Consider the following 12,032-nt stretch of genomic DNA (forward strand, 5'->3'; position numbering starts at 1 on the left):
TCTATCAATTGCTCAACAGTAATTTGTTCACCCACCGTAGAATACTTATGCTCTTGAGAGAAGCCACTAGTGAAACCTATGGCCCCCGGGTCTATTCTCATCATATCAATCTCCATCACTTTTATATTATTTTGCTATTTACTTTGCCTTTACTTTGCCTTTACTTTTTACTTTGCATCTTTATATCAAAAATACCAAAAATATTCTATCTATCACATCTCACTCTCGTAAGTGACCGTGAAGGGCTTGACAACCCCTAATCGCGTTGGTTGCGAGTAGCTATCATTTTGTGCAGGTACGAGGGACTTGAGCGTGGCCTCCTACTGGATTGATACCTTGGTTCTCAAAAACTGAGGGAAATACTTACGCTACTCTGCTGCATCATCCCTTCCTCTTCGGGGAAAACCAACGCAAGCTCAAGATGTAGCAAGAAGAATTTATGGCGCCATTGCCTCTCGTTTTCCTCTCCCCCACTTCACCCTTGCCGTTTTTTCGCCCTCTCTTTCTCAATCTCCTCCTCCCTCTCTTTCTCTATTTGCCTTTTTGCCCGTTTCTTGTTTGCTCGTATGGTTGGAATAGTCGTTTATTTATTACTAAACAGAGAAGGTAATATCTATGGATCCTCATCCGCTTGCAAATCTTTTTAAGAGATCCAATTATGATGAACCAATTCCTAGTGATTTGGATGCACTAGATTATCTTTATAAGCTTTTTCCTGAAATCCGTAAATCTGAAAATCATGATGAAGTGCTTTATGAAGTGACTCATGATAGGTCTTTGAATAAAAAGCATGATTGCAATGATTTTATTATAAATTCTCTTGATGTCAATTGTGCTAATAATATGTAAAACCCTAAGCTTGGGGATGCTAGTTTTGCTATGTCTACTACTTGTTGCAATTATTATGATTGGGGTGATTCTTCTTTTGATCTTGAAAATTTATTTAAACCCCATGATGAATATGAGATTGATTATAATGTTTGCAATAATATTGAAAGTGGGTTTGGAAGAATGTCAACTTTAGATCCCACGTATTAGAGAATGTTCAATCTTATGAAGTTTTTGATAAAAGTGTGTTTGGGAAGCTCATGACTTTAGTTAATGCTAATCCCACTATTTCGGAAAAGTGCCAACTTTGCATGCATGCGGATCATGTTGAGAATATTTTATGTGATAGCTATATTGTTGAATTTTCTTATGATCCTACATGTAATTACTATGAGAGAGGAAAATATGGTTGTAGAAATTTTCATGTTACTAAATTACCTCTCGTTATGTTGAGATTGCTATTGTTTCTTTCCTCTTCCTTGCATATGCTAGTTTTTGCTTGCCTTGATAATTTGTTTTCCTATAAGATGCCTATGCATAGGAAGTATGTTAGACTTAGATGTGTTTGTCACATGCTTTATGATGCTCCTTTTGTGCTTCAATTCTTGTCTTTCATGTGAGCATCATTAAAATTATCAATGCCTAGCTATAAGGCTTTAAAGAAAAGCGCTTGTTGGGAGACATCCCAATATTTTTCCTTGCTGTTATTTAATAAATAAACTATTTAGCCTCTGTTTAGGTTAAGTTTTTTGTGTTTAATTAGTGTTTGTGCCAAGTATAACCGTTGGGGAGGGGGGAAGTCTTGTTGAACTTGCTGTAAAAAACAGAAACTTTAGCGCTCACGAGAACTGCTGTTATTTTTATTTGAAGAGTGCTATTTAGTTAATTCGTTTTGCAGATGATTAATAGATAAATTCCTCACGTCCAGCAATTTATTTTAGAATTTTGGGGGTTCCAGATCTTGCGCTAGCTACAGATTACTACAGACTGTTCTGTTTTTGACAGATTCTGTTTTTCGTGTGTTGTTTGCTTATTTTGATGAATCTATGGTTAGTAAAATAGTTTATAATCCATAGAGAAGTTGGAATACAATAGGTTCAACACCAATATAAATAAATAAGTTCATTACAGTACCTTGAAGTGGTCTTTTATTTTCTTTCGCTAACAGAGCTCGCGAGTTTTCTATTTTGAGTTTTGTGTTGTGAAGTTTTCAAGTTTTGGGTGAATTCTTTTGATGGATCATGGAACAAGGAGTGGCAAGAGCCTAAGCTTGGGGATCCCATGGCACCCCCAAGATAATCCAAGGACACCAAAAAGTTAAAGCTTGGGGATGCCTCGGAAGGCATCCCCTCTTTTCGTCCACTTCCATCGGTAATTTACTTGGAGCTATATTTTTATTCACCAACATGATATGTGTTTTGCTTGGAGCGTCTTGTATTATTTGTGTCTTTGTTTGCTAGTATACTACAATCATCATTGTTGTACACACCTTTTGAGAGAGCCATACATGAAGATAGAATACTCTATGTGCTTCACTTATATCTTTTGAGCTAGATAATTTCGATCTATGTGCTTCACTTATATCTTTCGAGCTAGATAATATTGCTCTATGTCCTTCACTTATATCCTTCGAGCTAGACAATTTTGCTCTATGTGCTTCACTTAGATCTTTTAGAGCACGGTGGTGGATTCGTTTTAAAGAAACTATTGATCTCTCATGCTTCACTTAAATTAATTTGAGAGTCTCTTAATAGCATGGTAATTTGCCTAATAATAATATGCTTGGTATTCAAGATTTGTGAAACTTTCTTTTGAGTGTGTTGGATACTAAGAAAAGATTGAAGCATGATAATTGTTTTGAGATATGGAGGTGATAATATTAAAGTCATGCTAGTTGAGTAGTTGTGAATTTAAAGAATACTTGTGTCGAAGTTTGTGATTCCCGTAGCATGCACGTATGCTGAACCGTTATGTGATGAAGTCGGAGCATGATTTATTTATTGATTGTCTTCCTTATGAGTGGCGGTCGGGGACGAGCGATGGTCTTTTCCTACCAATCTATCCCCCTAGGAGCATGCGCGTAGTACTTTGCTTTGATAGCTTCTAAAATTTTGCAATAAGTATATGAGTTCTTTATGACTAATGTTGAGTCCATGGATTATACGCACTCTCACCCTTCCACCCTTGCTAGCCTCTCTAATACCGCGCAACTTTCGCCGATATCATACACCTACCATATACCTTCCTCAAAACAGCCACCATACCTACCTATTATGGCATTTCCATAGCCATTCCGAGATATATTGCCATGCAACTTTCCACCATCTAGTTCATCATGACACATTCATCATTGTCATATTGCATATCCCGGTACACCGCCGAATGCATTCACATAGAGTCATATTTTGTTCTAAGTATCGAGTTGTAATTGTTGAGTTGTAAAAAAAATAAAAGTGTGATGATCATCATTATTAGAGCATTGTCCCAGTGAGGAAAGAATGATGGAGACTATGATTCCCCCACAAGTCGGGATGAGACTCCGGACGAAAAAAAGAGGCCAAAGAAGCCCAAATAAAAAAACAGAAAGGCCATAAAAAAGAGAAAGGCCATATAAAAAAATAAGAAAAATGAGAGAAAAAGAGAGAAGGGACAATGTTACTATCCTTTTACCACACTTGTTCTTCAAAGTAGCACCATGATCCTCATAGTAGAGGGTCTCTCATGTTATCACTTTCATATACTAGTGGGAATCTTTCATTATAGAACTTGGCTTTTATATTCCAATGATGGGCTTCCTCAAATTTCCCTAGGTCTTCATGAGCAAGCAAGTTGGATGCACACTCACTAGTTTCTTTTGTTGAGCTTTCATATACTTATAGCTCTAGTGCATCCATTGTGTGGCAATCCCTACTCACTCACATTGATATCTATTAATGGGCATCTCCATAGCCCGTTGATACGCCTAGTTGATGTGATACTATCTCCTCCCTTTTTGTCTTCTCCACAACCACCATTCTATTTCACCTATAGTGCTATATCCATGGCTCACGCTCATGTATTGCGTGAAGATTGAATTTTTTTTTGAAAAAGTTAGAGTATGAAACAATTGCTTGGCTAGTCATCAGGGTTGTGCATGATTTAAATACTTTGTGTGGGGAAGATGGAGCATAGCCAGACTATATGATTTTGTAGGGATAACTTTCTTTAGCCATGTTATTTTGAGAAGACATAATTGCTTTGTTAGTATGCTTGAAGTATTATTATTTTCTATGTCAATATAAACCTTTCTCTTGAATCTTTCTAATCTGAATATTCATACCACAATTAAGAAGATTTACATTGAAATTATGCCAAGTAACACGCCGCATCAAAAATTCTCTTTTTATGATTTACCTACTCGAGGAAGAGCAGGAATTAAGCTTGGGGATGCCTGATACGTCTCCAACGTATCTATAATTTTTGATTGCTCCATGCTATATTATCTACTGTTTTGGACTATATTGGGCTTTATTTTCCACTTTTATATTATTTTTGGGACTAACCTATTAATCGGAGGCCCAGCCCAGAATTGCTGTTTTTTTGCCTATTTCAGTGTTTCGAAGAAACGGAATATCAAACGGGGTCCAAATGGAATAAAATCTTCGGGAACGTGATTTTCTCACCGAACGTGATCCAGAAGACTTGGACCCTTCTCCAAGGAACAAAAGAGGCGGTCACGAGGGTGGGGGCGCGCCCCCCTAGGGCGCGCCCCCTGCCTCATGGGCCCCTCGTTGCTCCTCCGGCGTACTTCTTCCTCCTATATATACACACGTACCCCCAAACGATCAGAATAGGAGCCAAAAATCTAATTCCACCGCCGCAACTTTCTGTATCCACGAGATCCCATCTTGGGGCATGTTCCGGAGCTCCGCCGGAAGAGGGCCGTCATCACGGAGGGTTTATACATCATCATAGCCTCTCCGATGAAGTGTGAGTAGTTTACCTCAGACCTTCGGGTCCATAGTTAGTAGCTAGATGGCTTCTTCTCTCTCTTTGAATCTCAATACAAAGTTCTCCCCCTCTCTCGTGGAGATCTATTCGATGTAATCTTCTTTTTGCAGTGTGTTTGTTGAGACCGATGAATTATGGGTTTATGGTCAAGTCTATCTATGAATAATATTTGAATCTTCTCTGAATTCTTTTATGTATGATTGGTTATTTTTGCAAGTCTCTTCGAATTATCCGTTTTGTTTGGCCAACTAGATTGGTAGTTCTTGCCATGGGAGAAGTGCTTAGCTTTGGGTTCGATCTTGCGGTGTCCTTACCCAGTGACAGAAGGGGCAGCAAGGCACGTATTGTATTGTTGCCATCGAGGATAACAAGATGGGGTTTATTTCATATTGCATGAATTTATCTCTCTACATCATGTCATCTTGCTTAAGGCGTTACTCTGTTTTTAACTTAATACTCTAGATGCATGCTGGATAGCGGTCGATGAGTGGAGTAATAGTAGTAGATGCAGAATCGTTTCGATGTACTTGTCACGGACGTGATGCCTATATACATGATCATGCCTAGATATTCTCATAATTATGCACAGTTCTATCAATTGCTCAACAGTAATTTGTTCATCCACCGTAGAATACTTATGCTTTTGAGAGAAGCCACTAGTGAAACCTATGGCCCCCGGGTCTATTCTCATCATATCAACTTCATCACTTTTATATTTTTTTGCTATTTACTTTGCCTTTACTTTTTACTTTGCATCTTTATATCAAAAATATCAAAAATATTCTATCTATCAGATCTCACTCTCGTAAGTGACCGTGAAGGGCTTGACAACCCCTAATCGCGTTGGTTGCGAGTAGCTATCGTTTTGTGCAGGTACGAGGGACTTGAGCGTGGCCTCCTACTGGACTGATACCTTGGTTCTCAAAAACTGAGGAAAATACTTCTGCTACTCTGCTGCATCATCCCTTCCTCTTCAGGGAAAACCAACGCAAGCTCAAGACGTAGCAGGGGGAGGGAAGGTGGGCGGCGCGTCGCCAGGGGCCGGTGGATCCAATAGCAGGGCGCGGGGGAGCTCGTCGCCGGGGCGAGCGGAGCCAGGGAGAAGAGGCGTGCGTCTCCATGATAGAGCACGTCGCCGAAGGTGGTGCGGGATTGGGGAGAGTCATGGAATAAGGGCGGGGAGGCGGCTCGCCGGGGGATGAGGGTTGGCAGGGGTCTTGGCGGCGGTGTGGGTGGGGCGGGCAGGCGCCGGTGAGCGGCGCCGGTGGTAGCTGGGGCCGTTTGTGGAGGAGGTCAGTGGCTGGCGACGAGCAGCGTCGACTGGGATCCGGGCGCTGCGGGATCTTGGCTGGGTGGAGGTCGTGGGAGAGTGGGGTTGACCCAGTTGGTTCTGCCTTTTGTGTTCGTTCGAGTTCAGGAAGATCTCATCGGGCCTTTATAGGGCCGGCTGATCCTAGGATCAGAATAGTGATGTCCTATATATGAGACAGCACGATTCTAATCCCAAGATTAGAATAGTTATTTGGATCACGATCATCGTATATAGGACCCGATGGACTAGTTCCGGAACTCCCCAGCCCGTGTAGAAAAAAAAACACTCCCCGTCCACCACCTCCCTCGATCCCCAACCTTTCCCCGATCTCTCTACTGTGAGGCGCCAGCGCCGTGCATCTCTCCCCACTCCTCGATCTCCTAGCACCGCCGCTCCCCACTTCCCTACCTCCCGGCGCCGCCGTGCCCACTTCCCCTGCCTCCTGGTGCCGCCGCTCCCCTCCACCCCGCTTCCCCTACCTCCAAGCGCCACTGCCCCAACCTCCGGCGTGCAACCAGGCTGCCTTCCGCTGCCGCCCCTTGCTCCGGCGTGCCTCCCATCGCCCTGGCTCCGGCACGCCTCCCACCGCCGCACCCCCGGCCCTGGTGCGCCTCCAGCCGTCGCCTTCTCTCCAACACCTGTGGCCACCGGGACCAGCGACGGCACAACCAGCTACAGATCCAGTGGGATTCGCCCCCACTCCTGTCCATAGTTGGGTGGCTCGCGGCAAAACAGGGCCCCCGCGCCAAAAAACGCAGTGTCCACTCCTATGAAAATGCTCCTCCAATATCTTCAGGCGGTGAGTGTTCTTCATGTTCTGCACTTCTGCCCAGCTTCTTCTGAACTTCTGTTTGTTTCATACGTAGTGAATTTGTCCTGAAAATTAGACTATCCATATATTCCTAAAGCTCAGTAAATAGTTAGTCTAGAAACTGGTACTGCTGTTAGTTACTTTTACATGATTCTTAGATGGTTGGTTAGCCTAAATCAGTAGGCACCAAGCACAAAAACTATGAACCTGAAACTCTGCACACTGCTCTAGCAGACAACAAGAGATGCTCTAACTGAAAATCTGAAACTCAATTGTGTCGCGAGTGCCTAACCATGTTCGTCGATGCAGCTCTGATCACAAACTCTTTATTTCGCCTTGTGAAATCGATGCAGGTGTGGGCATCCGGTCGCAGAGAGATGTGTGGAGTGCTGCATTCCGCTCGTTGTTGACCCCGTGGCCGCAAAGGGCCGAGATTATTGTCGTGTGTGGACTGCAGCGACGACCGGATCCGACCTTCACCAGCATCACCATTCTTCCTTCTCCTGTTCACCAACGTGCACCGCCCGTCATGGGTTAAGACACTACTCGGACACTTTGAGGTGCCATCGATGGATGTCGTGTCAAAAAGATTCGCTCTCTTCGGCTTTATTGCTGGGTGGAGCATTGCAACCACTGCTGAGACTGAGACCGGACCTACCTTCCAGGTATATATGCTTGTAATGATTCTCCCAACCGATTCAGCAATCCCTTTTTCCTAAGCATTGAACCTGTTAGACATTACTTACAGCCTAAGACTTGTTTATTTCTCTTGCGCAACCATTAGGCAGAAAATATACCTATAAGATAGATTAAGCCTACAATGCAGTGGTAGATCTCGCTGGTTCTAACAATCTTTTTAACATTGATGATTTTGTGTTGCAGCTTGCACTGGCAGTCGTCTCATGCATATACTTTCTAGACGACAAGATGAAAAACCTTAGCAGGGCGTCTACTACAGGGTTAGTTAGCACCTGCATAGCAACATACATACGAGTACTCCCTTGGTCGTTATTAGTCGCACACATATAGGTTGTTTAATCCTCCTCTGTACTTGCAGGCTTGGACTCTTTGCGAGCGGCTGGGTAGTAGGTTTGCTGGTAGTCCCAGTGATCCCGACATTTATTTTGTCGCGTACTTGGTGTCTGGAGCTCCTTACTTCGCTAGTCGCTTATGTATTTTTATTCTTGGGTTGCATCCACAGGGATCAGACTAAATTTTTGCCTTGTGAGGTTTCTGAATGAACAGGTTTCACTAAATAAAATAGAAGAGTAATTATGATTATTTGTTCCAGACTGCAACCAAGCTAACTAGCTGCCCTTGTTTTTCAGTATGCATAGATTGTTTAAAGAGGAACTTACTTCACTTTTAGTATGATCGGGTTTCAGAAGTAAGCTAAAACAATATGGTTTGCAGCAGGTTCAGGCAGTTCTTTTGTTTCAAGATCAAGATTACTTTCAAACTACAACCATCGTCTACTATTTTGTTGTCCTTTCCATTTCCCCTTGAGTAGCATCGTCTGTTGTTTCTTTCACCAGCATCGTCTGTTGTTTCTTTCACCTGCAGGGTGGCTTGCGTCGGCCGCCGAAGCCCGCCGAGGTGATGCCCTACTTCTGCCTGCGTCTCCCCGCACCCCTCCTACACACCACAAAGGGCGATGGAGAGATCAGATTGTTGTTGTCGCTGTTCTTCTACTACATATTCAGTTCAGAAAAGTTCAGCTTCGCACAGGATGGAAGTTCAACTGCTGGGGGCACTAGCAACAGCGGTGTTTCGCTTGATTGTAGTTTCTGCGTTTTTGCTACTGCCAGCAAATGAGAAGAACGGCCAGCACCAAACTACTACTGCTACTGCTTGTGTTTGCTTGCATAGTTAATTTGGGCGTTACCAGGAAGAAGATAAAGCCAAAAAAATATGGAGTGAAAGAGATAAACGAGTAGTGTGCCTACGTGGTGTGGATAAGAAACGTGTGTTGTGTGAGAGGATAAGGAATGTGTGCGACTATTTAGTGATAAAAATAACTTGTGGTTCAAAGAAAAAGCAAACGTTCTATTTACCTAGTGCTCACGGTCAGCTATAAAGCTTGTATTTTTTTTAACTCTGATTCACACTCGAACTTTATAAAAGAATTGGAAATTATTTTGTATAATGTCATTACTTACTCTAATGTTTTCACTACTTAAAGTACAATGAACGAGAATGGTTAAGGTTCAAAATACGAAATACTTGACAACAAAAGAAGAAAAATAACATTCAAAAAAGTCAAATCTTGAATGAAAAAAATAAAGCAGATTTCATTCAGTCTCTCACATAAAAACACATGGGAAAAAACTTATAAACTTGAAACATAAATCATGTAGGGACAGAAATGAACTTTTTCTCCACATGTTCATGTTTCAGAAATTTCTAAGTTCACATGTGCCAAATACAGAAGAAATTCATCAAATAAAAAGGGACTACACATATAAAGAAATAGATTTTCCCTATTTCTAAAAAATAAAACCAAGAAGGTCAAAATAAAATAATAGAGCAGTTTGATGCACATTAAAAATTTGGAATTTTCTCGTTTCTAGAAAATAACCAAAGCTTTTAAAAGTTAGATTTTCCTCGTTTCTAAAAAATAAGAGAGAAGGCCAACTCAAAATAACAGACCAACTCAAAAAAAGTTTATAAAATGGATTTATAAAAAACTAAAAAAATGAAAGAACCGAGAAGGTCAAAAAACGTCAAAGTTCAAATTTGAAACCCCTAGAAGTTCAATTTGAAACAACCGAGAAGGTAAAAAAAACCTAGAAGTTCAAAGGTAAAAACCTAGAAAATTGTTTGCTTATTTAAAACCATATTTTTCTCTAAGAAGTTCAAAGTAAAATAAGAGAGAAGTTTAAAGGTTAAAAAAACTTAGATGTTTTCTCATTACTAAATAATAAGATGAAGAGGTTGAAATTAAAAAAGGAATTAAAGAATCGACCATGAAGATCAAAAATAAAATATTTCAAAATCATGTTTATTTAAAAATCAAAAACAAAAACTTTACACAAAAAATAAAAAATGTGAAGTTCAAATTAAAATAACACTGAAGTTCAAAGTATATTAAAACCTAGGATTTAGAAGTTCAAAAAACAAAGACAAAAAACAATGTCATTTTGGGCTTTTTTCCCCAATACTAAGGATAAAAACCAAGAAGTTCAATTTAAAAAAATGAAGTAATTCAATACATATTAAAAACTCAGTTTTTCTTGTTACTAAATAATAAAACCAAGAAGTTCAATTTTTTAAAGCAGAGCAGTTTGATATTTATTTGAAAACTCATTTTTCCGGTTGCTAAAGAATAAGACCAATAAGTTCTATTCGAAATAATGAAGAAGTTCTATTAAAATAAACCTAGAAGTTCAAATTTAACAAAGGGGCTCGATGTCTATCAAAAAGTAGGATTTTCTCCGTTACTAAAAGAAATAAAACCAGGAAGTCCAAATTAGAAAGATGAAGAAGGTCGGTGATTATACAAAACTCAGATTTTCCTCGTTATTAAAGAATAGAAACAAGAAGTTCAAAAATAAAATAACAGGAAGTTCAAAAATAAAATAACAAGAAGTTCAACTTTTAATAATAGAGTGCTTCAAAATTTCATAATAAAAAGATTAAGAAATAAAACTAGGAAGTCCATATTAAAAAGATGGAGAAGTTCGATCATTATAGAAAACTCAGATTTTTTTCCTCATTATTAAAGAATGGAAACAAGAAGTTCAAAAATAAAATAACAAGAAGTTCAACTTTTAATAATAGAGCGCTTCAAAATTTCCTAAAAAGGATTAAGAAATAAAACTAGGAAGTCCATATTAAAAAGATGGAGAAGTTCGATGATTATAGAAAACTTAGATTTTCCTCATTATTAAAAGAATGGAAATAAGAAGTTCAAAAATTAAATAACAAGAAGTTGAACTTTTTAAAAAAAGCGCTTCAAAATTTCATAAAAAGTATTAAGAAAATCAGATTAAAAATTCATAAAAAACTCAGATATTTTCACGTAACCGAGAGAAGTACAGATTGATAACTGCCAGAAGTCCATGTTCTACACGGTGTGCATTTTATATTAAAAAAGAATAAAAAAAGCAAAGTCTAAAAGTTTTGTTGTTATAAGTTCAAGTCCTCCGTCAGAGAAAGTTGAAAACATTATTGTGAGAGAGGTTTGTACAAAAAGAATATCGTTTGTGTAACACGGACAAATGGATGAGAAAATTACAAACAAAAAAAAAACGTCACAGAAGTTCAACGTGAAAATAGCAAGAAGTTCAACTACTAAGCTGAATGAATTTCGCATGAAAAACTTTTAAAACCGCCGCGAGTATGAAAAAATGATCAACACGGGAAAGTTGTGTGTTTACAGCAGTTTTCCATCGGTATATCACTCGTTGAATTCCGGGGAGTGGATGGAGAGCTACGAGTAGTCGATGGAGATCTGCGAGCAAAAAAAGCACGTAGAAAATAGAGTGAAGTTCAGGTACACGCGCCGAGAAGTTCAGGTTCTTCACGCGGTGCATTTTCGAAGAATCTATTTCACGATAAAGGCAGAACGAATGTTCTCGCCATTTTCGCAATTACTTGAAAACGGATAGGAATCAAAGAAAACCATCAACATGAAAAAGTTTCCCATTTTTCGTATCTTTTCAACGGGATATTATTTGCCCCATTCTGATAAAGTTTGTAGAAATTACGGTGAAAATACGTTTTTCGCCATTTTCGAAACTGACTTAAAACCGTAAAGAATTGGGAGAAACAATACATACCAAAAAGTTTCGCATTTGTTCAAGCTTTCCAACGCCATATCATTTGTTGCATTCGGACGCATGGTTAAAAAATTAGCTCGAAAATACGAACTCGGTAGGACTTGGACCATTTTCTAAATTACTCTTAAACCATTCAAAATTAGAAAAAAAAACTTTCCGAATGAAAAAGTAGCGCATTTTCATAAGCCTTCCAATGTCGTATCATATGCCTCCATTGGATTAGCCGTTTAGAAATGACATCCAAAAAACCAACTTAGCTGTCCGGTTTACAAAATTTTACGTTTTTTCAAATTACTCTTTAACCATTGGG

The 12,032-nt window shown here is 39.5% G+C and overlaps 1 protein-coding gene across 4 annotated transcripts; it reads left to right on the forward strand.

The window, feature by feature from the left end:
- The first annotated feature begins 6,399 nt into the window (after nucleotides 1-6,399).
- On the forward strand, nucleotides 6,400-8,992 carry LOC119269549 (protein CHAPERONE-LIKE PROTEIN OF POR1, chloroplastic-like). Of its 4 annotated transcripts, XR_005133640.1 has the most exons (6): nucleotides 6,400-6,929; nucleotides 7,295-7,606; nucleotides 7,824-7,900; nucleotides 7,999-8,186; nucleotides 8,270-8,357; nucleotides 8,505-8,992. XR_005133640.1 is itself a non-coding variant. In XM_037551407.1 (5 exons), exons 2-5 carry the CDS (start codon nucleotides 7,511-7,513, stop codon nucleotides 8,754-8,756), a joined length of 465 nt encoding a protein of 154 aa, XP_037407304.1. In that variant the 5' UTR covers nucleotides 6,400-6,929; nucleotides 7,295-7,510; the 3' UTR covers nucleotides 8,757-8,992. The 4 variants fall into 4 exon arrangements, 1 of the variants encoding a protein (XP_037407304.1); XR_005133639.1 differs by having other exon boundaries at nucleotides 7,999-8,357; XR_005133638.1 differs by having other exon boundaries at nucleotides 8,270-8,992.
- The last annotated feature ends 3,040 nt before the right edge of the window (nucleotides 8,993-12,032 follow it).

Source organism: Triticum dicoccoides, chromosome 3A (genome assembly GCF_002162155.2).
Source record: "Triticum dicoccoides isolate Atlit2015 ecotype Zavitan chromosome 3A, WEW_v2.0, whole genome shotgun sequence".
Lineage (NCBI taxonomy): Eukaryota > Viridiplantae > Streptophyta > Magnoliopsida > Poales > Poaceae > Triticum > Triticum dicoccoides.